The sequence below is a fragment of the Mobula birostris genome, chromosome 1 (assembly GCF_030028105.1).
Source record: "Mobula birostris isolate sMobBir1 chromosome 1, sMobBir1.hap1, whole genome shotgun sequence".
In the NCBI taxonomy this organism is placed as follows: domain Eukaryota; kingdom Metazoa; phylum Chordata; class Chondrichthyes; order Myliobatiformes; family Myliobatidae; genus Mobula; species Mobula birostris.
Genome location: NC_092370.1, coordinates 108,589,217 through 108,614,571, shown reverse-complemented (window position 1 = coordinate 108,614,571; position 25,355 = coordinate 108,589,217). Strand labels below are relative to the sequence as shown.

The window sequence follows — 25,355 nt, the reverse complement described above, 5'->3', positions numbered from 1 at the left end:
ATGGGGTACCCATGTAATATTGTATTCAATTAAATGTTAAGGAATCTTGCATGCCAATATCGTTGGGAAATTTCATTGTCTGGTTCTTCGTGCTAAAATTCAATGATTGTCAAGCTGCCCAATAATTGCTAATTTTAATTTGGTTTTCTCTTTCAGATCACGCTAAACAATCTTATGAAAGAGCAGGAAAAGGTGGAACATACCCACGACAATTTCCATTTTCAAACCACCGCAAAGACTACAGTGATGGTTAGTTAAGGAACAGGATTTTTTGAGATTCTAGATGTTTTTGCATTGATATCATGATAGTATATAAATTTCTCACCCATGTCCAGATACTAACGCTAGATAGCTTTAAATTTCTTCTACTAGATTACTTGCCATGGAAGATACTTCCTTGAGCACAGTAACTTAGAACCATCATGATCTACAAAAATATTTGATCATGTTATTTGACCGTAACCTATAAATGAGGAAGCTGCAGCTTGTTCCATTTAAGGAGATCTTAATTTTGTTGCATTTATTTATGGGTAATTTTCTGTTGATAGTAGGAGCATACATGGGCGAGAAGAAAAATAAATATCTGGCATATTGTTCAAAAGTACCTGGTGGTATTTCAGAAGTTCTGAATTAGAAACAAAACTTCTCTTATGGCTTTGGGTCATTTGGTTCTTGCTCAATGGAGTTGCAAGGAGACTAGAATGTCATCAACACTAGAAATAATAAATTTCCCCTTGCGTCAGAGTCTAGAAAGTGAGTATTGGCAGGCTGTCCAAATTTGAACATATCCTGTACCCACCCAATGATCATATGTGCATTCTTTCCAGTGGGAGTCAACATATAATACTTTAGAATGGGATTTATGTGTCTTTGTTTTCCACCTTTCTGCGTGGAAGGCACTTGCTCACTCTCGTTACTCTTTCTAAGATTGTCTTTACACAAATGTGCAATTAAACCTTAAGGCTAAAGTGTATAAGGGTCCATGCACTTGACAAGTGAACAGTTGGATCTGTTTTAACATAATTAAATCTGGACAACACTCTTCCTCTGCCTTCACTGTATCTTCCACTGCTCAGCATGCTGTGTTTATATGTAGACCTATTTAATTACCAAGGGATCATTTTTCTTAATGAAAGATTGTCAGATAAGTCCAGGTATTTGTGAATCTAAAACAAGGCCTGAGGAGTTTTTTGTTCCCCCTTTGGTATTGCATATTGGCAGTATGCTTCATTATAAAAAATATTATCTATTTGGATTAGTGGTTAAACAGGAAGTTATAGTTTCATGTTCTACAGGTTGATGATTCAATGCATTAAGGACAAAGAAAGCTATTGTTAGAAATGCCATCATTTTAACTGTTTATATGAATGATTCTATGCTGCTACTGGAACAAGAACAAAGAGTATTAAGCCACAAAATTCAGCCTCGTATGAAGGTGCAGATTTTTTCAAACTTGGTGTCTGATGAGCGCATTTATTTGAAGCATGCCTAATGCCTTTTAGTAACATGCAAATGTGGCTGATCATGACATCACTGAGCATGCAATACTAACCTGAAATCAAACCATTTGGAAGTTAACACTCCAACTAATGATTTAATTTCACACAGCTGAAAATGTGTAAATGTTTGACAGTTCTTATAAAGTTCATTAAAGAAGGATGCAGGCGGTGAAAGGCTTTGTGCGATTTTGAGGCTCCTGCTCAGATCTTTTGCTCCCAGATATGGGAACTGTAGTAGACATTTCCTATGAATTGCAGCACAGCTTACAGAAAAAGCCAAGTATATGCAGAGCATGGCAGTGGAGCAAGAAGAGTAAGAATGTGCTTTCTTAAGGGTTGGGAAGTTCAAGGGGTTTATTAGAGGAAGGTTTTTTACTCAGAGAGTGGTTGATATGTGGAATGCACTGCCTGAGTCAGTGGTGGAGGCAGATACACTAGTGAAGTTTAAGAGACTACTACACAGGTATATGGAGGAATTTAAGGTGGGGGCTTATATGGGAGGCAGGGTTTGAGGGTGGGCACAACATTGCGGGCCGAAGGGCCTGTAGTGCTATACTATTCTGTAGTCTAAGAATGCATAATAGCTCCAAAGGGAAGCTTCAGGTTCTTCTATAAATGAGTTCCTCACCTGCTTGATCCATTTTCAGTGGTTATTGGTTGTAAGCAGTAAGTGAATTTGAAGGCATCTTGAAGGCTTTTCCAGAAGCAAAGGTTGTGGCTGAGTTACACATCTTATCTATGTTCAATTTTGGAGGCAGTCAAATTTAACTGTATCTTCTCAGCTCTTGAATGCTCTGGGCAGCCCTAGTTTCTCTCATGATAGACTTCACGTATTTGAGTTGCCTTCCAGATTTGCCTAGATACAGTAACAGTACTTCAAAAGCAATTACTCACTACAATGCACTGTAGGAATTGTGAGTGTGTGAATGGTTAGAGTCATAGAAAAGTACAGCACGGAAACTGGCCCTTTGGCCCATCCAGTCCATGCTGAACCATTTAAACATCTGATTCCCATGGACTTGCACTGGACCATAGCCTCCATAATCCAACAATCCATGTACCTAACTTCTTGTTTTATTTGTCTTTTTCTTCCCTTCAGGGAGAAGGACTTTTCCACGAAGCTTCATCCATCAAGAAAATCTTTTCCAACTAGTTCCTTCCATTCGGTCGCATAGTACCAATGGGGACAGCATGGGGATTACTTTGCAGTCTGATGACAACTGGACCATTCGATGGAGCAGCGAAGATAAAAATTGTTTCAAAATTCATGATAGGCATTTGTCTTCAGCGTGTAAGTAAATCCATACCACTTTTCCCAAGGGTAAACCAGAGCTGAAGTATCATGAGAGTTTTAAAATACAATTAAAAAATTTAAAGAATGGTTCCAATTTCAATGATGACTTTTTAGCTGTTTTCAAGGGTGAAAATCCTCTAATTTTAGTTTGTGCTAGAGCTCACAAAGAAAGTATATTTACAATTTTATGATGCTGTTAAAATCTACAAGCATAGAAATGATTACAATGAAAATATTATTGCAGGACCTCACCAATACGCACAAAGTGCACGTTGATGGAATAAATCCAGGATATTTTTAGACTACAGTGAAGAGTACATAGGGCAAAAGTTACTCCAATTGTTGATAAGTGTAGTATAGTAAATCATAAATTGCTATATAATCTTTCTAGTGCAGATAAAGTATTGAAATCCTTTTGCATAGTGCAATACACTAATGTGAAAGAATTATTTCACTATCAGGTTTTAAATCGTGTGGAGTTGACTACATGTACGCATTTATGTCAGAGGTTATGCAGAGCAATCCTTGACATATCCTGGACAAATATAGTTGTATGCCCATATTTCATAAATCAATCACTCAGCGAAACACAGCTTAAGAAGACAACAGGGTCATCTTTTTAGCATCAGTTGACGGAGACCAGCTTTAAATGGTTTACTGATACAGAATCCCAGGCTCAGAATTCCTGGTAGGCATACTTTTAGGGATTTTGCTCCTGTCTTTCATCACCCTCAACCGTCCCACTTAACTGGAGATGTTTTTTGGTCTATGGTTGTGTGATTGATAAAGCCCACCCCGAATGGCCCTGAGCCCCACCACTTCTTGGTTGTTTGTCCTTTGCCTCATGTTTTTCAATTTCTTTATGCTCTAAACCTTAGACTGGAGGCCTAATCCTCCTTCGCCCACCAAGCCCTTATCCCCAGATTGATTTTGAATACAGACCCTCATCACCCTGAGATCATTGCTCCCCGGGTGCTTTACAACACTGCACATTCCTGAGGTACAGTGCTATCTTGTATTTACGGATGTTGAAAATTTTCTAGGTTAAAATATTTGGCATACTCCCATGTTTTGTTTACTCCAACAATCTAGATATAATATCAATTAACACATTGATTTACATTGGTATGATATTTTGTTATAAATTCAAATATAAACAAGTAAATCTGGGGCTTTCTTAAAGCAGTCAGCTACTGTATCTTTCCCTTTGTGTAGTTTACAATGACATCATCTTTAAATGTGAAGAATGACTGCATTTATTTTTAAGCAAAACTCGTTTTCTGCAAACGCTAATATTATTGTAAAGGATTCTAAAAGGCATTAGTTCTATTCCAGGATATAGGGAAGTTACAAATTTATTAATGATGGTTATCATTTTAAAAGAGCTGGTCTAATTAAAGCGCACTAGCCTTCCTCTCCAGTCATCATTTGAAAGTTAAACAAAAACAGAGATAGGAAATATTACAACTGAAGCTCTTTTGAACTTAATTCCAACAGCACCGAGAGCTCCCATCAACTGGAGGCTAGGAAAATTTCTTGGACGGGGAGCATTTGGAGAAGTTTACCTGTGCTACGATGCTGACACGGGTAGAGAACTAGCAGTCAAGCAAGTGGCTTTTGATGCAGATTGCCAAGAAACAAGCAAGGTCGGTGATTGAGTCAACTTGCTCGTGTGTCGTGTGATCTAGATCTCACTACAGACCACATCATCCCCTCCCTTCCACTTTCTGCAGGGATCACTCTCTCCATAACTGTCAGATCCACTCATCCCTCCCCATCCATTCCCCTCCCTCCCCAGTCCCTCTCACCTATAACCATAGAAGGTGCGACACCTGCCCCCTCATCACAGTCCAGGACTTGCAACAGCCCATCCAGATGAGACAACTTTCATGTGCCAATACCCTGAACATTATTTATTGTATTTATTGCTTCTATTGTGGTCTCTTTTATATCTGATACCATTATATCCAAGCACCTTTGCTTTATCCACTATGCCCTTCTGTATCTCCTAGTTGTCAGTCATTTTAATTTTCTTCCCTATTCCCATACTGACATGTCTGTCCACAGCTTTCTCCACTGCCATTTTGAGGCTCAACACAGACTAAAGAAGCAGCATTCTCTGCTTGGGCAATCTGCAGCCTGACAGTATGGACGTTGAATTTCTTCCACCTCTAGTACCTGTTCTCCTGTCTTTTTTCTATTTTTCTCTCTTCTTAATCTACCTGCCCCCCCACCATGTCTCCTCCCCTCCCGCATCCTCTCCATCTACGCATCACTCACACACCTCTTGAACCGGCTCCCCTCCTCACCTCCCTCACTTTATCCTTTCTTTCCTATCAGACTCCATCATCTGCAGCCTTTTATCATTTCCATATATCACCTCCCAGCTTGTGATGCTATTTCCACTCTCCCCTCCCACATCAACCGGATCCGCCTGTCTCCTTCTGAGCCATGCACCTCCTCTTCCCTCGCTTTTCGTGCTGAAGCTGGGATTGGTTTATTATAGTCACTGGGACCAAAATACAGTGAAAAGTTTGTCTTGCAAGTTGTTTGTACAGATCAAATTATTACACAGGGCACTGAGGCAGAACAAAGTTAAAACAATAACAGAATAAAGTACAGCAGCTACAGGGAGTGTGCGCGATCAAAGCAAGGTGTACTGTGAGGTCAGAAATTGATCCTGTAGTGCAAGAGGTTTATTCAGTGGGATAAAAGCTGTATGCCCTCAATCTTGCAGCACACACACATGCTGGAGGAACTCAGCAGGTCCGGCAGCATCTATAGAAATGAATAAACAGTCGACATTTTGGGCCAGGACCCAAATGAAAAGGTTCAACTGTCCATTTTCATGCATAGGTGCTACCTGACCTACTAGTGCTTTGTACATTGATTTAGGTTCTTCTTGGGCTTTGCTGATATTAAGCAAGAATCTGGGGCAATCACGGAACATAATTGCACTTATTCCAGGAAATAACTACTGTATGTATGATTAGTAAAGTTTAAGAGATTTTTGTTCATAGATTCTCAATCTACCACTTATTAAAGTTTTTTTTAAATTCAGTTTGTGTAAGGTCTCATTAAATATTGAAAGGTTTGTTTTTGACTAATCAGTAAAGGAAGAAGAGATGAGCAAGCATATTTAGAAGATAGAAGCATATTCACCATTTCAATGTGAAAACACATTATAAGGGAAATTTTTCCAGTGTGCTTGTGCAAGTTATTCTTAGGAATGGGTATGAGCAATTTGGTCTTTCATTTCCTGAACAGAGATATCAGTAAGAAGTGGGTTGCAGAATTAATATTAATATGACAAGTATTTTAAAGTTCAGGGTCGTATGTGGACTCAAGGGAGGATTTCCACAAAAATAAATTACCCAATCAGTGTATGATTTCCACAGTGATCACATATGGTCACATACACAGGAGATTCTAAGAGGAATTTTACTGCTTGCTAAAATTATAACTGATAACCTCTTTTCAAATAGAATAATAAATTAATTGTGTGCAAATGGAAGCTGGGGAATGTGCATACAATATTAAATATTGTTAATTTAAATGAAGAGAAGCTTGCTGCTTGACAATTGGTTATTTTTCTTATTGTTGCAGGAAGTCAACGCTTTGGAATGTGAAATTCAGTTATTAAAGAATCTTCGCCATGATAGGATAGTGCAGTATTATGGGTCGCTCCGGGACTCAATGGAAAGAAAGTTGTCAATCTTTGTAGAATATATGCCAGGTGTAAGTATTGACTACTTGCTTTTAGTTACTCTATTTTCATATGGCAGCATATGTCTTAATCAATTCTTTTCCCCACTGTTTTAGCAGGTCCCAGTATTTTCTAGGACTTCATTGATGTACATTGGGAGCCTTCTCAAACAAGCTTCCATTGGTTTTAATCATACACTCCATGCAGTTACTTTAAAAGAAAGCCCCATAAGTCACAGTGGCAATGGGCTGCAGACACCTAACAAATCCTCGTGTTCACATTTAGGATGAAGATGTGAAAAACATCAGTCACTAAATATTTGTGTGGAGGGAAAAGATCCCAAAGAAGGTGCATTCCTTTATGTGAAAGAAATGGTCAGCAGGATATATAATTATTTTAGAGACCACATCATAACCATCATAATCATTGATCCTGATGATGTTCACTGTTAGACAAGGAGCAATCCTGGTCGATTATTTGCACCTCTGCTTCAATTGATATCAGCTGTTACAGCATAAATGCTAGATGATCCTTTGCCCTTCCTGTTGTTTGTACTTCAGTCCTAAAATGTGCAATGTATTTAAGTTAGATGAGGCTTTTTTTTTCATAGTTCAAAGTAGATTTATTATTAAAGTATGTATACTAAATACAACCTTGAGATTCATTTCCTTACAGGCAGCCACAAAACAAAGAAACCCAATAGAACCCATGTTTTAAAAAAGGCCATCAAAATATCCACTGTGCAGAAAAATACAAATCATGCAATCTCAAGAAGTAAGCAAATAACACTCAGAACTGAAGTTCACAAAAGTTCAAGAAGTTCTGCTTTGCCTTCTAAAGTCTGATCATCTGTTTGATTTGGATCACAGCTGTCAGTGTTACCATTAACCATATACCATACAAAATGTTAGTCAACATTCCCATTCCTCATCGTGCATTGGAGTGTAGAGTACAGGCAATTAGATGAGAACAAATTCAAAATATTGTTTTATATTCTCCTTCACATATTAAACAGTTCATGAGGACAAAGCATGAGGGCACGAAATAGAACACGAGATTCTGTAGATGCTGAAAGTCTTGAGCAAAACATAGGAAGTGCTGGAGGAACTCGGCAAGTCAGGGGACATCTATGGGAGGGAATAAAGGATCAACGTTCTGAAGCGAGGCCCTTCAGGGACAATAGACAGTAGGTGCAGGAGTAGGCCATTCGGCCCTTCAAGCCAGCATTGCCATTCACTGTGATCATGGCGGATCAGCCACAATCAGTACCCCGTTCCTGCCTTCTCCCCATATCCCTTGACTCCACTATCATTAAGAGCTCTATCTAACTCTTCCTTGAAAGCATCCAGAGAATTGACCTCCACTGCCTTCTGAGGCAGAGCATTCCACAGATCCACAACGCTCTGGGTAAAAAAGTTTTTCCTCAACTCTGTTCTAAATGGCCTACTCCTTATTCTCAAATTGTGGCCTCTGGTTCTGGACTCCCCCAACATCAGGAACATGTTTCCTGCCTCTAGCGTGTCCAATCCCTTAATAATCTTATATGTTTCAATCAGACCCCCCTCAGCCTTCTAAATTCCAGTGTATACAAGCCCAGTCACTCCAGTCTTTCAACGTATGACAGTCCCGCCATCCTGGGAATTAACCTCGTGAACCTCCGCTGCACTCCCTCAATAGCAAGAATGTCCTTCCTCAAATTTGGAGACCAAAACTGCACACAGTACTCCAGGTGTGGTCTCACCAGGGCCCTGTACAACTGCAGAAGGACCTCTTTGCTCTTATACTCAATTCCCCTTGTTGTGAAGGCCAACATGCCATTAGCTTTCTTCATTGCCTGCTGTACCTGCACGCTTACTTTCAGTGACTGATGAACAAGGACACCAAGGTCTCGTACTTCCCCTTTTCCTAACTTGACACCATTCAGATAGTAATCTGCCTTCCTGTTCTTGCCACCAAAGTGGATAACCTCACGTTTATCCACATTAAACTGCTTCTGCCATACATCTGCCCACTCACCCAACCTGTCCAAGTCATCCTGCATTATCTCAACATCCTCCGCACATTTCACACTGCCACCCAGCTTTGTGTCATCTGCAAACTTGATAATGTTACTTTTAATCCCTTCATCTAAATCATTAATGTATATTGTAAATAGCTGCGGTCCCAGCACCAAGCCTTGCGGTGCCCCACTAGTCACCACCTGCCATTCTGAAAGGGACCCGTTAATCCCTACTCTTTGTTTCCTATCTGCCAGCCAATTTACGATCCATGTCAGTACCCTACCCCCAATACCATGTGCTCTAATTTTGCCCACTAATCTCCTATGTGGGACCTTATCAAAGGCTTTCTGAAGGTCCAGGTACACTACATCCACTGGCTCGCCCTTGTCCATTTTCATAGTTACATCCTCAAAAAATTCCAGAAGATTAGTCAAGCATGATTTCTGCCTCGTAAATCCATGCTGACTCGGACCGATCCTGATATGGGGGACACCCCCCATTTTCCACCCCATAGATATGCCTGTTGTGCTGAGTTCCTCCAGTATTCTATATGAATTAGTCAAGGCTCAAAATAGCAAGTGTTGTCTTGCCATAGAATGTACTGAATGTCATTCGCTTTGAAACTAGAACCAAGCAAACAATGGGCAACAAAATGGGGAAATTAATACAATTAACTTTCACTATGGCTTGTGTTTTAAAAGTCCTATTATAAATGTCGCCGCAAATACCAACCAGGAAATTCTGTTGTGTCCTCAAGATTGTTTTTTTTTTGCTTATAATGTCCTTATAAGAATGCTGAACCCCCTAGAGCAGGGGGCTCCAAGACTATTAGAAGCAGAATAAGGTTTAATATCACTGACATATGTTGTGAAAATTGTTGTTTTGTCACAGCAGCACATTGCAATATGTAATAAAAAAACTATAAATTGCAATAAGTATATATAAAAATTAAAAACATAGGTCAAGAAAGGAAATTGCCTTTTAAACTCACGAGAGAGCATAGGCCATCAACTTTTTGCTGTTGATATTTCTGTAGCAGGCAATTTCTTTTTTACAAGGCCAAGTTGCTAGCTGGACGCTCAACCCAGCACAGATGGAAAGCGTGCAAGGGAGCCGGCTGGATTTGAACTCCGGAGCCTTCGCTCCGAAGTCCGGTGCTGATGCCACTACGCCACCAGCCGGCATAGTTCAAAAAAAGGGGGGAAAGATAGCGAGGTACTGTTCATAGGTTCATTGTCCACTCAGAATCAGATGGCAGAGGGGAAGACGCTGTTCTGAAATGACGAGTGTGTGTCAGGCTCCTGTACCTCCTCCTTGATGGGGAGGCTAGTGTACATGATGGAACTGACTGAGTTTGCAACTTTCTGCATCTTTTTTCAATCCTATGCATTGGCCCTTCCATACCATACGGTGATGAATACTCTCCATGGTACAAATATAAAAACTTGGGAAAGACTTTGGTGACATACCAAGTCTTCCCAAACTCCTAATGAAGTATAGCCACTGCCATGCCTTCTGTGTAATTGCATAGAGTGTGTTGGACCCAGGATAGATCTTCAGAGATATGACACCCAGGATCTTGCAACTGTTCACCCTTCCCACTTCTGATCCCTCGATGACGACAGGTGTGTGTTCCCTCGACATTGAATAGAAGATTACCGTAGCAACACCGCTCAACCAGCTGATCTCTTTTGCTCATGTACACCTCCTCGCCACCACCTGAAATTCTGCCAACAGTAGTTCTGTGTCGGCAGATTTATAAATGGTGTTTGAGCTGTGCCTAACCACCCAGTCGTAGCTATAGACAAAGTAAAGCATTGAGCTAAGCCCACATCCTTGAGGCACACTCGTGTGGATTGTCAGCGAGAAGGAGATGTTATTTCCAATCCGCAAATACTGCGGTCTCCTGGTGAGAAGGTCAAGGATCCAGTTGCAGATGTTGTCTAAGGTTCAGTTTGAAGATGAAGAAGTCATTGGAGGGAGAAAGCTGATGGAGAATCGCTTCCTTCTTTTCTATGGCTTACAATATCTTGCATTATTTTAAACATGGGATTATGCAATGACTTATTTTGGCTTCAATTGCTAATTTTGATTCATTCAGGGCTCTGTCAAGGACCAATTAAAAGCTTATGGAGCTCTCACTGAAAATGTCACCCGAAAGTACACCAAACAGATACTAGAAGGGGTTTCCTACCTGCACAGCAATATGATTGTACACAGAGATATTAAAGGTATGTTGTAAATATTTTTTCCCCCCACACATTAGGTGTTTTACATTAGTAACTAGTCACTAATAAATCTGTGGTTGTCCTTGCCTTAGAGAATATAAAGGTTGATGTTTGTCATTTCAAACAAGGGGTATGTCTCTACTACTTCTGGACAACTAATTGCATCTTTGTCCCACTGGGTATAACCGCTAACTGCAGAATATTAGTGGTGCAGAGATGGCTTCACTGAGATGAATTGAAATTCTGAACTACAGGCATTAAGCTGATTTCACTCATTAACTTATTACCAGCTTATCAACTTAAAAACTTATTACCAGCTGAGGGAAGGAGCGAGGTAAAGGTGCCTGTTGAAAACCATAAAATACAGGAGCTGAATTAGGCTATTAGGCCTTCCGAGCCTGCTCCACCATTCCATCATGGCTGATTTATTATCCCTTTTAACCGCATTCTCCTGCCTTCTCCCTTTAACCTTTGACGTCCTGACTAATCAACAATCCATCAATATCCACTTTAAATAGACTCAATGACCTGGCCTCCACAGCTATCTGTGACATTGAATTCCATAGACTCACCACCCTCTGGCTAAAGAAATTCCACCTTATCTCTGTTCTAAATGGACACCCCTCTATTCTGAGGCTGTGCCCTCTCATCCTAGACTCTCCCACTATTAGAAACATCCTCTCCACATCCACTCTGTTTAGGCTTTTCAATAATCTACCTACTCTCCCGGTTAAAGCTAAGGAAACCCATGACACTATTCAAAGAAGAGCAGAGTGAGTTTTTCTCAGTGCCTTTGTCCATATACATCACCCAAGCAAAATCTCTAATGCAGGTTATCTGACCATTATCACATTGCTGTCTTTGGGGTGTTAGTGTGTCTTTCATATTATTGTATGCATTAGGGTTAAGGTTCGGGTTATGTAGTCTCAGGGTGACAAGAATCCTAAAGTATTTATTTGCTGCAGAGAACGTAGGAATATTCTGAGTAAAATACAAATGATTTACAAGTGAGTCCTAATGAAGGATCTTCAGCCTGAAATGTTAACTCTTATTTTCTCACGGATGTGGCTTGACGTGCTGAGATTTTCAGCATACTCTGGATTTACTTTCATCATTCTTTCGTTTTCAGTTCACAGTTATCATTTGAATATTTTTGGGTCGACGATTTTTCATTTGAATATAAATTGCCTTTACTAACTTTCTCACAGTCTGTGTTTCTCAACTGTTGTGATTATTTGTTATTTCTTCTTCCTTCAGACTTTATGTAACTTCACCAGCATGTTAACGTGTTCCAATCCACTGTCTTCAGATCTGCAGTTTCACTTTGCAGATTTGATCTGCAAAACAATTACTTGGGCTTCAGTGAATAAAAACAATGTGATACGATCAAAAGGATCCCTGAGTCAGTCACATGGACTGCATTGCATGTTTGTGCTAATTATGGCAATGCTCAACTCGTCCTTTAGACAAACAGTGCCAGGACACTGTTTTAAAGTTAGACTTGGCATAACTTCAGTCAGTGAAGTTGTTTGCCTCTTGTTTTATTAATCTTGGAGACTCATTCACCTCATTCACCATTAGCAAAGCTGGTATTTGCTCCACATCCCTAGTTGTCTTTGAGTAGATGGTGATAGTCCTTCCCTTTGAACTACTGCTGTCTATTTAGTGAACATGGCAGACTGCTCAACACTTCAATGAGCAGCAAAGAATTAAAGCAACACACACAAAAGGCTGGAGCAACTCAGTAGTTCAGGGAGTGTCTGTGAGAAAAAGTAAACAGTCAACAATTCAGGCCGAGACCCTTCATCAGGACTGGAAAGAAAGGCGGAAGGAGTCAGGCTAAGAAGGTGGGGGGAGGAGAGAAGGAAGTACAAGGAGGCAGGTGATAGGTGAAACCGGGAGAGGGGGAGGGGTAAAGAGCTGGGAAGTTGATTCTTGAAAGAGATGAAAGGCTGGAGAAGGGGGATTGTGATAGGAGAGGACAGAAGACCATGGACGAATGGGAAGGGGGAGGAGCACCAGAGAGAGGTCATGGGTAGATAAGAAGAGAAAGTGTCAGAGGGAAACAAGAATGGAGAATGGTGAAGGAGAGGAAAGGGAGGTAATTACCAAAAGTCTGAGAAATCAAATCTGTCTTCAAACACCATTTAACATGGACGTACGATGTTATATCAAGCAACAGCAAGTTGAATTGTTTTACTCCCTCCTACTTCCCCAACAGAGACTGCCCTCTGGCATAAGCAAACCTCAGTGTCCAGCATTTATCCATTTTAAACTCTCACAGGTTCGTTTGCATACATGCCCAAAATTAAGTCATAATTAAACAACAATAACCTTCATCATATCAATTAGATAAAGAAGTTCCATTCTGCTATATGCTTTGTTTTGTGCCTTGCATTCTGAAGCAGTTTGCTTCTACATCTCCTTTTAATCAGAACACACTAGCTTAAAATGTTGCAGTGCATACATTGGAACATGCCTGTGCCAACACTCCATTTCCTGCCCATTTCAATAGTGTTCCACCCTCTCTATAAGGTGACATCGCCCTTGCTGATAACTTCTTGCTAGCACAAAGTTGGATCAAGCTGTAAGGAAATAATTCTACTTTTTCATTCTACAGGAAGGGCTGGGAGAAAGAAGTGGGAAAATAATTCTTGGTCTGAAGCAATGACCAAGGCCTCAGCCTTTAACATTTTTAAGAGCTTAGCAGTTTACAATTCCTTTTTATTTATTATTTTTGGCATGGTAACCAAGAGCAGTAAAGGAGGGACAGTGACTGGGCCTTATGGGAAGGGAGAATGTTGGGGGTGGATGAATATGGAGCATGGAAGTGGAAAAGAGGCTGAGAAAATATAGCTAAATATAGATCATTATTGGTTAGATAGGTAGTTGTGATTTCATCTGATGAGGCCATAAGGCAGCAAGCAAGCATATATTTTGCTGATTTGTGAAGGATAAACTACAGTGCAAACTCAATGTAGAACAATTTGGGGCAACTTTAACATCCTCATTCCATCCAGGCAGCTTATCTACATTGTATTTTAATCACTTTATGGGTGAAACTTATATTTACTAACCTAATTTGCACTTAGCTGTATTTACAAGAGATAATGCCAAGCAGTCACTTATTGTGAGACTGGTGCCCATGGTGCACTTGTTGTCAAGAACTAATCTGGGATAGTGCAGTGTAAGTCCTGAATGCTTGTCTCTGGTAACAATTCATTCAGTTTCAGGAATATCTTTGCCCACAACCTAATTTGCATGAAGCAGCAATTTTGGGATGATCTTGCTGCATTCCTGTAACTCAGCTCCGATCTTCCAGAAGTGTGTTAACTTTATGTTCTATATCTCAATTTTTTTTCTGACACTGTATAAAATTGATGGCCTATTCCACCCAGAACTGAAATTCAAACCTTGGATCTTATTTACTACCAGAATAACTCAACTTAAAGCTTTGCTAGAGTTTGTGTTCCATACTTTAATTATATCTATGCTCAGTTATGTAAAAATTATTCTTACTACCCCTGTGTTTTACATCATTCCTCTCAAATTCAGAATATGCCCATAATCTGTCAGACAAAATTGATTTAGTTTTCACTAACTTGAGGTTAATTGGTCATTGTAAATTTTCCCGTGATTAAGCTAGCATTAAATTGGAGGAACACACATCAAAGTTGCTGAGGGTGGGCTTACAGGGTGGTGCAGCTCTAAGGGCCAGAAGAGCCTACTCCACCCTGTATCTAAATAATAATGATACTAGGATCTCTGTCATGGACCTAACAATCTTCTCCTTGCTATATACAGTAATCCTGGATAGAGGTTAAAGGTCAACTTGTAAGAAATAAAATTCTACAGATTTGTAAAAAAAAGAATAATGTTAATGAAGGTAAATATTGGTTACTTACAGCCAGGAATGATGGAGCACATAAACAAGTACTTTGTTTCAGTTTTCATAGAAGACACAAATACCTTTGCATAACAACTAGGGAGTGAAGGCACCAGTAAAAAAGCAGAATCACCTACGTTCTGTCCACCAGAGAAAGCAGGAGCTCCCAGTGGCCACATATTTTAATTCCATGTCCCATTCCCATTCTGATATGTCAATCCATGGCCTCCTCTACTGTCAAGATGAAGCCACACACAGGTTGAAGGAACACCACCTTATATTCCGTCTGGGTAGCCTCCAATCTGATGGCATGAACATTGACTTCTCTAACTTCTGTTAATGCCCCTCCTCCCCTTCTTACCCCATCCCTTATTATTTTTTATTTTTTCCTTTTTTTCTCTCTCTGTCCCTCTCACAATTACTCCTTGCCTGCTCTCCATCTTCCTCTGGCGCTCCCCTCTCCCTTTCTTTCTCCCTAGGCCTCCCGTCCCATGATCCTCTCCCTTCTCCAGCCTTGTATCCCTTTTGCTAATCAACTTTACAGCTCTTGGCTCCATCTCTCCCCCTCCTGTCTTCCCTTATCATTTCAGATCTCTCCCTCCCCCTCCCCCTCCCACTTTCAAATCTCTTACTATCTCTTTTTTCAGTTAGTCCTGACGAAGGATCTCGGCCCGAAACGTCGATTGTGCTTCTTCCTATGGATGTTGTCTGGCCTGCTGTGTTCCACCAGCATTTTGTGTGTGTGTTGCTTGAATTTCCAGCATCTGCAGATTTTCTTGAGTTTGCGAATTAATGTGTTTTCTCTCTTTCCCAGAGCTGATGAAGAGTCTCTTACTGAATACCCTGCACAGATGTTGTTTGATCTGCTGATTGTTTCCTGCATTTTCTGTTTTTATTCCATAAACCCCTGCATGAAAATTCATACATGGACCTTGCTCATACTTTGTCAGTGTTGAAAAAGGCTAACATCATTGATTTGTTATTTATTTATATTTGCATTTACACAGTTTGTTGTCCATTGATCCTGTTTACAGTTACTGTTCTATAGATTTGCTAAGTATGCCCACAGAAAACGAATTTCAAGTTTGTATATGGTGACATGTATATTCTTTGATAATAAATTTTACTTTGAACTTTGAATTTTATGAGCTTTGAATATTACATGTTAACTGATTCCCAGTTTAAATGCTTGAATTTCAGTACCATCCAGGACAAAGCAGTCCTGTGGAACAGTACTACTTCCAGCATCTGAAACACACATCCACTCCACCACTGGCAGATCATTGCTGTACTTTCTCTAAATAGTCCCAGCTGCAGCAGCTCACCAGGTCTTGTTCAGCAGCACCTTTTAGGGCCCAAATTCCATCCCTTGGAAGGGCAAGAACAGTGCGTATAAAGACAATCGTCATCTTAAAATTCCACTCCAGATCATGTGACATGCCATTGTAAATTCAGAATTGTGGAATTCCTTACATACCAGCACTATCAGAAGTAATTAGACTGGAGCAGTCCAAGAACAAAGCTCAGTAAATGTGTCTCATGTACACCTGGGATCTGTGTCTCAAATGTGTCTACTTGTACTGAGAACAGACTTTCTGAAAGCAGACAACAGTTTCTGGTGTACTTACGTTTATAATCTTATTTGAGTAAAATAATCATCAAATGCTACTGCTGTAATTTCTCAAGTACACTTTGAAACAATTCACGAATGCTGTCATTTTCTCATTGCAGGTGCCAACATATTGAGAGACTCTGTAGGGAACATCAAACTGGGCGACTTTGGGGCCAGCAAGCGTTTGCAGACTATTTGTATGTCAGGGACAGGCATTAAATCAGTAACAGGAACACCCTACTGGATGAGCCCTGAAGTTATTAGTGGAGAAGGATATGGCAGGAAAGCAGATGTCTGGTAGGTATTATATTGAGAACAATGTAAAAAAAAAGAGTTGTTATGGACTATGTTTCATTATTAAAACATTTCTTGGACCTATAAAAAGAACATGTAATGATCCAGTGAATACAGTACAGTGAAGAGTTGAACATGAAGGGACTCCACTTTATGAATGAAGATATTAGGGACAATAAAAGCTAAGTAGAAATTAGCAAACCATGAGTTTAGAAGAAACATTGGGACATATCTTTTATGCAAATGAAGTGATGGAAATCTCTGTCTTTTCTGTTTTGAGCAGAAAAGTTTCAAGATGAATTTATTAGTGTTGGTCAAAATGACAACGAGAAGTAATTTTTATATTTGATGTATAGCCAGAACCAGATTTAACATGACTGGCAAAATATCTAGAGGGGAGATGTAGAGAAACTTTTATATGGAATGAGTCATTATTTCAGTTGTTCCACATGAAAAGATGGCACAAGCAGCTTCTATAGTAATTTCCTAAATGGAATTGGATAAAAGAAAGAATTGCAGGACCATGAAGAATATGTTGGTGGATGGTGCTAAGTAATAGGGCTCTAGGAAAGACAGAAGTAAAACCTGGAATAGGCCTATTGTTTCTTAAAATCATTGTAATGTAAGGAAAAAAAAATTATGAAGCATGACACTCGCAACACAAGAATAGTTAATAACTGTACTGATGCTGTTGTTATATTTTGAATATTGTTTATGTGAGTCTTTAAAATTGTTGTCTTTCCAATTTATTAAGGAGCGTCGGGTGCACCATTGTAGAAATGCTGACCGAGAAGCCCCCATGGGCAGAGTTTGAAGCCATGGCAGCTATCTTCAAAATTGCCACTCAGCCAACTAAACCCCAGCTTCCAGACAGTGTCTCAAACTCATGCCGTGGGTTCCTGAAGCAGATATTCGTAGAGGAGAAACGGAGACCATCAGCAGATGAGCTTCTGAGACATGCCTTCATTCAGTATAACCCACTGTTTGTTTGAACAGTATAATGTTGGACTTTGAAATTGGTATTGACTCTTTTTCACGGCTCTTTCCAAAATGGTAATTTTTAGCATTGTACATATTATTTGTAAACAAAGAAAAGCACAAAGCTTAACAACAGTCCAATGTATTTGCACATTTTGTTTTTCCCTCCTAGGACAGTCCCTCATCTCTACTAGTGCTCTAGTATAAATGAGGAATGACGTAAATTTTCAATGCGCAAGGAAAAGTAGGAAATTCTGTACAATTCTCAGATATTGTACTTGTATTTGCGCATTTTCCCGCGATTTTTCCAGAACAAGACCATCTCATCTTCATGGAATATAAACAGTAAATGTACATTGTGCAGTATAGTCAAATGAAGTTACCATGTGACTGACAGATTATATTTTGCAAAGGAAAGTTTGGTGCCAAAATGCCCTGGATTCATCTTCCATTCCATGTTTTCATATATCTGTGAATAAAAGAAAAGTAGTTCAGACCTTTGACATACTTGCAGCGTAGTTAATTGATTTAACAAAAGATGTTAGGCTCTTAATACTGAAATGCTCTAATTCTGAGCCTTTCTTTATTCATTTTTCTATTCTACTGTTGACTTGTATATATTATTGACTTTTAAATATAACTGTTTATTTGAGAGCTATTTTGTATAAAAACATGTAATCCTCCTTTCAGTTGATGGAATTAAAGGATCATTGAATTGAACTGGTAATTTATATCAATATATTTGAATGTGTTAATGTCTGAGCCAAATAAGCAGAAAAATTGTAGAGGTCTGACCGTAATCTTCCAAATCTCTTTGAATTATGGGGTTCTGCCAGAGAACTGGAAGATTCAGATGTTACACCTACTTTTTACAAAGAAAATGGTGGAGGGGTAAGCTCAACGATTATGAGGAATATAACTGGAGAAACCTTAAGAGTTTTTGAGATGAGGAATTTGTTCCTGTTTGTAAATGGCATTGTGCTAGGAAAATATATCACTTGTCTCTCAACATGAGGTTCTGCAGATGCTGGTAATCCAGAGTAACACACACAAAATGTTGGAGGAACTCAGTAGCCCAGGCAGCATCTGGGGAGAGGATTAAAGAGTTGACATTTTGAGCTAAGGCCTTCGGGAAAAAGAAGCCAGAATAAGAAGGGGCGGGAGAGAGGAGTACAAGCTGAAAGGTGATAGGTGAAGCCTAGTGGGTGGGTTGGGTGGATGAAGTTTGAAACATGGAGGTGATAGATGGAAAAAGTAAATGGCTAAAGAAGAAGGAGGAGGAATCTGATAGAGGAGAGTGGACCGTGGAAGAAAGGGAAGGTGGAGGGATTCTAGAGGGGGGAAATAAGCAGGTTAGGAGAAGAGAAGCTGTAAAAGGGATGGTAGAATGGGGAGTGGAAAGTGGGGGGGTGGGGGGAAGTTGGAGAAATTGATGTTAAAACCATCAGGTTGCAAGCTACCCAAGCAGAATATTATGTGTTGCTCCTCCACCCTGAGAGTGGCTTCACAGTGGCGGTAGAGGGGGCCATGGAGGATGTATTGGAATGGGAATCCGAATACCTGTTGAGAGCTTTATACAAGGATATGGTGACATTTGTAATCCTTTCCATGAGTAAATCTGGAAGTTCCAAGTGCCATCATGAACTAGTGTTCACTTTTTGAGCTTCAGCCAGGTCATTGGCATTACAGCCCACCTCTCTAAGTATTTGGCTACATGGGGTGAATGCTTTTGCATAAGTGGCAAGACAGATAATGCAATAAATACCTCACTTCTCCAAAGGTGCCTTCACAATCATAGTGGAATCGATCAAGAAGATCAGAATCTTTGGATCCCTTCCCCAAAATATAGAAAGATTCGCCTGAATAATTAAAAAAATTTATCTCAGTTTTTTAACTTAGCTAAACTCCATTGCTCTTAAAAAAAAACTCAATATAGGTGTAAGTGATGCCTATATCACTTCAGGTGTCCGAGAAGCTGAACTATTTCCATCTGTTCGGAGAAGCTATCCATACCTGTGGCACAAAAAATTATATTTTGTTATTATGCAGAGTCAGACAGCTGTCAAACATAGAAGATGGTTAAATGGCCAGACCCAAAATTGCTGAAATGTGAATTGTTAAATATTGATGGGAAGAAGTAGGAGAAAAATTCAATTGCAAAGCATGTTTTTAACTTGTTAAATAATTGATTACTAGTGTAAAACGCACATGCTGAGTAATGAGAAATTTAACCAGCTCATACTGTGCACAAGATGTCTTTATGCACACACATAGAACTTAAGAGTTACTAATCTGTGCACTCTGCTCATTTGTCAGTTTCGCTATGAGATTAATCATGAAATGTGATGTGCTGTAATTTACATTCTCCTTAGATCATGCACAAGAAATCAAGTTCATAGGAGCTTCAAGGGTAAGTTCTGGAAGGTTTTGGCCAATTGGTCCTATTACACAGAGTCTTCCAGGAGATGCACTCCAACCTGCTGTTTCACTGAAAGCAATGAATCCGGTGATTTTATTAAAACTGAAATGGACAGAGTAAGCAGAATATTTATTTTGGATTTCCAGGCAGACACTTAACATGAAGGCGCAAGAACTCTGTCTCCTGTAGGCAAAATGTACAGGCACAAAGATCAGAGGCATCATTTCCTACTTCAGCAGAAAGAAACAGGCCTGAAACCTTGTAAGAGAGATATTTCTGAGGGTTTAACAAGTGATACACGACATTCCTATGAAAAGACATTGGTGCAAGTTAAGTTAACATAGCAGTAACTCAGAGGATGAGACAAGATATCTGAATTACAATCTCACCTCACCAGCTGTAGAACTGGGTTAATAATGTTTATATTAAAACATCTACTAGTCTTAATTATGATGGTCACAAAACTATGAGATATTCATAAAAAAAAATCTAGTTCACTAAAGCACCCACCCAGAGGAAAATGCCATTCCTACCTGGTTTGGCTGGTATATAGTCATAGAATTCTACCATGCAAAAACACAATTACAATCAAGTTATGGTGTCAATCCTGCTTAAGCACAATGCATGGTTGATGTTTCACAAGGCATACCCAAAACATACAAATTCGGTGAAACCTGTACACATGTAGGCTAAATGCTAAACAGGATGCAATAGGTAAACTCAGAACCAACAGATCAGAAGAAACATTTGCCATATAAATGGTGGCGTGCAATTAACCAGCTAATGGAGGGAGGCAATTCCCAGAACATCCTTATTCCCGGTCATCATTGGCACACCAGTGAGTGCTAAATGCAGAGTTGAAGCATTTATTCCCAACCAAAATTCTTGAATGACTACCATCACACATCATGAAGACACTAGAGAGGCTGGTCCTTGCTCACGTCTGTCCCATGGTCAGATCAGCCCTTGATCCCTGGCAGTTTGCCTTCTAGGAGCACATTGGAGTTGACAATGCTGTCATCTACCTGCTGAGCAGATCCTACTCCTATTTGGTAAACAGGGCAGTACGGTGAGGATCATGTTTTTTGATTTCTAGAGTGCCTTCAATACCATACAGCCCTCAGTGCAGGGTGGCACTTCCGTTGTATCCTGGATAACAGTTTATTCAGCTTCAGAGTTGTGTGTCAGACATGGCTATAAGCAGCACTGGTTCCCCATAGGGGACTGCATTGGGTTCCTTCCTGTTTACCCAGTATACCTTGGACTTTAGATACAACACTAAGTGATGCTATCTGCAGAAATTGACTTAGCAATAGTTGGGTGTGGAAAGGGTGGATGAATACAGGGTCCTGGTGGAGGACTTCGTCAAATAGTGCAAACTGAATCATCTGCAGCTCAACCTCAATGAGACAAATGAGATGGTGATGGACTTTAGGGAATCTAAGCCTGCACTGCTTCCTGTTACTATTGATGGTGAGAACGTGGATGTGGTGAGGACCTACATGTACCTGGGGTACACCTGGATGACAGACTTGAGTGGAGCACCAACACAGGGTCAGTGTTCAAGAAGGGCCAGAGTCAGCTCTACTTCCTGAGCAGACTTGGGTCCTTTGGAGTATGCAGGCCTCTCCTTCACATGTTCTACCTGTCTATTGTCGCCAGTACAATCATCTAGGCGGTGGTGAGCTGGAGCAATGGCATCAACATGGGCAATGCCAACAGGATCAATAAACTGATTAGAAAGTCTAGCTCTGTATTAGGAGTCAAACTGGATATGCTAGAGGTTGTAGTAGAACAAAGGACCCTATGGACCTTACCTTACCTTACCTTATGCATGCCACCTTGGCTGAACAGAGGAGCACTTCTAGCAAAAGACCAAGACAACTGCACTGCTCCAAAGAGCACTATATGATGTCATTCTCACCATTGGCCATTAGACTCTATAATGCATCGACCTATAGCCAGGGAAGTGGTGACTCCCTCCTATTAGACTGTTTGAGGTATCTTTTTTAAATTCTTTCTACTTGTCTTCTAATATTTACATATCTGTGCACTTGTAATGCTGTGACACTAATTTACTCTGGGATCTATTAGTATCTATCTATCTACTTGCAACAGCATGAGTGGAGTGCTGAGTGGATGGTCCATCTTGGTTTACTCTTTAACCACAACCATCACGGAGGTTGGAGTTTTCATTGACTTTATGTCAACCACTTTAGTGAATTTTATTCACTTAATAAAATATCAAGAATTGCTTCAGAGCATTAGATACAGCAAAGACTATGGATCAGATAATATTCCAACCACAGAGATGAGTTCCAGAATTTGTTGCCCTCAATCCAAGTATTTCCAACTACAGTACAATACTGACATCTACTTGACAATGTGGAAAGTTGTTGCAAAACAACCTATTCACAAAAAAGCTGTTCCAGTATGACCTATTCACACAAAGCAGGGCTAACTCAATCTGGTAATTACTTCTCAATCAATCTACATCCAATTGTTAACAAACAGATAGAAGTTGCCATTGACAGAACCAATAAAAAGGTCTTTACTCACCAATAACCTGTACACTAATGCCCAGTCTGGGTTTCACCAGAATTTCTTACCTATATCACAGCTTTGGTCCAAACATGGAGAAAATTTAACAGTATTCCAGGGATAAAGTATGAGTGACTGCCCTTAGCATCAAGTAGGCAATTGACTAAAGGTGGCATCAAAAAGCCTTGGCAAAACAGAAGTCAAAGGACACTAAAGAGAAAGCTCTCCAATGCATGGCTCCATGCCTCACAAATAGGTATAAGGTTGTGGTTACTGAGGCTCAATCATTCCAGTCCCAGAACTTCACTGCAGGAGTGTCCTACTGTCGTAGACCCAAACTTCCCCATTATTGATCATATTACTTGGGGTTGGACTTAAAAAAATAAGTGATCGACTGTGGTCATCAGTCCATAACCAAAATGCCAGAAACTGTTCAAATGAATAAGAAGTGTAGACAGTATAGTGAAATAAAGCTTTAGACCAGTATCAAGCAACCAACAGCTGCCAACGTATCTGTTGCGTAAAAAAGTTTTTTTTCAAATGAGGCAATGAAACCATCCAGGCCTGTTGAACATTTGAAGGGAATACACTCTGATAAAATAAACAAGAGCTTGGCTTATTTTCAGTCACCTCTTGAAAACTTTTAGAAATGGAGGACACCTTACAACGAGTTTGCCAAAACAGTGATGGTTTGTGTGCTTCATACAACATTTCATTGCTCATTGTTAGATCTCAAAAGCCTGATGTAATTGGAGAAGAACTGAGTCTGCCTGCAGTGAGAGAGGTTCTGAGTATGGTTTTGCATAAGTCATCAGACCAAATAATTAAAACTACTTTGCTTAGTGCCAATTCTGTTCAAAGACAAACAGGTGAATATCTGAGAATGTGGAAGACACATCATGTAACATACTTAGGGCAACAGAATTTGCTCTGCAGTTGGATGAGTCACTCTGCCAGCCAATAAATCTTTGCTTCTTGGTTCTGTTCATTTCACAAAAGATGAAGTGTTGAAGCATGGTTCAGGTGTTGTTATTTGCAAGGGGACTAGAAACAGATATGAAGAGGGAGTCAATATTTTGAATTGTTGAGCATTTTTTTAAGAGAAGGACATTCCACTCACCAATATTCTTGCTTGTGCTACAGATGGGGCACCATCAATGATTGGACACCCACCATAGGGTTACTACTTTCTTGAAAAAAGCTGCACCTAACATCTTTACCATTCACTGTGTAATTCACAGAAAACATCTTGTCACAAAAAACCTAAGTGATTGGCTGTACAAATCATTAAATACTGTTATCATAGTATCATCCCATGCTCTCAATACTCAACTATTTTGAGATTTTTGTATTGAGAATGTTGAACAGCTTGAACACTTGCTGTTGCATACAGAAGTTAGATGGTTCTCTAAAGGTAACCGAGATGCCGTTATGTGGTTTTTGAAACTGATAAAATTCTTTGAAGACTCAAATGCTTCATTCAGTAATCAACTCAAGAACATTAGCCATGACATTGCCAGAATTAATCACAAAGTTTAATGAAACCAATCTTCTGTTGCAAGAAAATGTTGTGAATCTTAACAAAGTCATTTCTGTTGTCTCTGAATTTCTTTCCAAGTTAACCCTATTTAAATACAATAATGGCCATCACAACTTTTTTCAATATCTGAGCCTTTCTAAGTTGGAGGAGAAAGAAATAATATCAGATGATGATCTTGAGTACACTGTGCCCACCTGGGTGAGCTCACCTCTGTCCCAGGATACTGACGGACTTTTACCGCTGTACCATTGAGAGCATACTCACCAACTGCATCTCAGTGTGGTATGGCAATTGTTCCGTATCGGGCCGCAAAGCACTCCAGCGTGTGGTGAAAACTGCCCAGCGGATTATCAGCACCCAATTGCCCACCATTGAGAACATCTACCATAAACACTGCCTGGGCAGGGTGGAAAGCATTATCAGGAATGTATCTCACCCTAACCATGGACTTTTTACTCTCCTCCCATCCGGTAGGTGCTACAGGAGCCTCAGCTCCTACACCAGCAGGCACAGGAAGAGCTTCTTCCCTGAGGCTGTGACACTGCTGAACCTCTCATCACAGCGCTAAGCAGTATTGCATCCATATTGTGCTGTCTCAGTACTTTTATATTTGTGCGCTGTCGCACTTCTTTTCTTCGCAGTTATTTTGCAAATAACACTATTCTTTGCATTTCCGGTCAGGTGCTAAATGCATTTCATTGGCTTTGTATCTGTACTCGGCACAATGACAATGAAGTTGAATCTAATCTAATCTAATCTAAAGACATGTCAGGGAGATTTCTGGATTTTCTCTCAATCCAAATTCCACATTGGGTAATAAATCTATTCTTGAACACTTGTAATGAGGAATTAACAGGAAGAACAGAGAAGAACTGATCTCGCTGCAAAATGTCTGAGCTGAAGCCAAGGTTCAAAACATCATTTTAAAACTTGGTTGCAGAAAGAAATCTCTGAACCCTATCTTGAACTGTAGAAAAAGGGCAAGATGTTCTTTTTTTGTCTTTCCAACATCATATTTAGTGGAAAGTGATTTCAGTGTAGTCACCTAACTTCTTTCAAAGCAATGAAACAGACTGCAAATTACAGAATTTGGGGATCTGGGACTCCTTCTGAGTGACATTCGGCTTAATGTTGAGAAGCTGATATCACTGCACCAAGCCGGTCCACCTCATTGAAAGGTGAAAAAGCAGTGAAAAAGTGGACTACTAATGTACGCTCTAAAATTGTTGATGTAATTAAATAAAGAAATAATTTTATTTGTAGCTTGAAATAAATCTAAATTTTTTTGCAATTATTTGTCCCTACTTTGAATTTGCAGTTCCTATTTTCTCTCACTACGCATCGTAAATCAAAATACT

The 25,355-nt window shown here is 39.8% G+C and overlaps 1 protein-coding gene across 2 annotated transcripts in view; it reads left to right on the top strand.

Annotated features, from left to right (window-relative positions):
• Positions 1–18,199, top strand: part of map3k22 (mitogen-activated protein kinase kinase kinase 22) — a 111,813-nt gene extending 93,614 nt beyond the window's left edge. For both annotated transcript variants that reach the window (XM_072259847.1, XM_072259838.1), the window contains exons 11-17: positions 157–249; positions 2,599–2,790; positions 4,291–4,439; positions 6,400–6,531; positions 10,601–10,730; positions 16,345–16,522; positions 17,274–18,199. In XM_072259847.1, the coding sequence (XP_072115948.1) occupies positions 157–249; positions 2,599–2,790; positions 4,291–4,439; positions 6,400–6,531; positions 10,601–10,730; positions 16,345–16,522; positions 17,274–17,511 (1,112 nt within the window). In that variant the 3' untranslated portion in view covers positions 17,512–18,199. The remainder of the gene's footprint in view (positions 1–156; positions 250–2,598; positions 2,791–4,290; positions 4,440–6,399; positions 6,532–10,600; positions 10,731–16,344; positions 16,523–17,273) is intronic.
• The last annotated feature ends 7,156 nt before the right edge of the window (positions 18,200–25,355 follow it).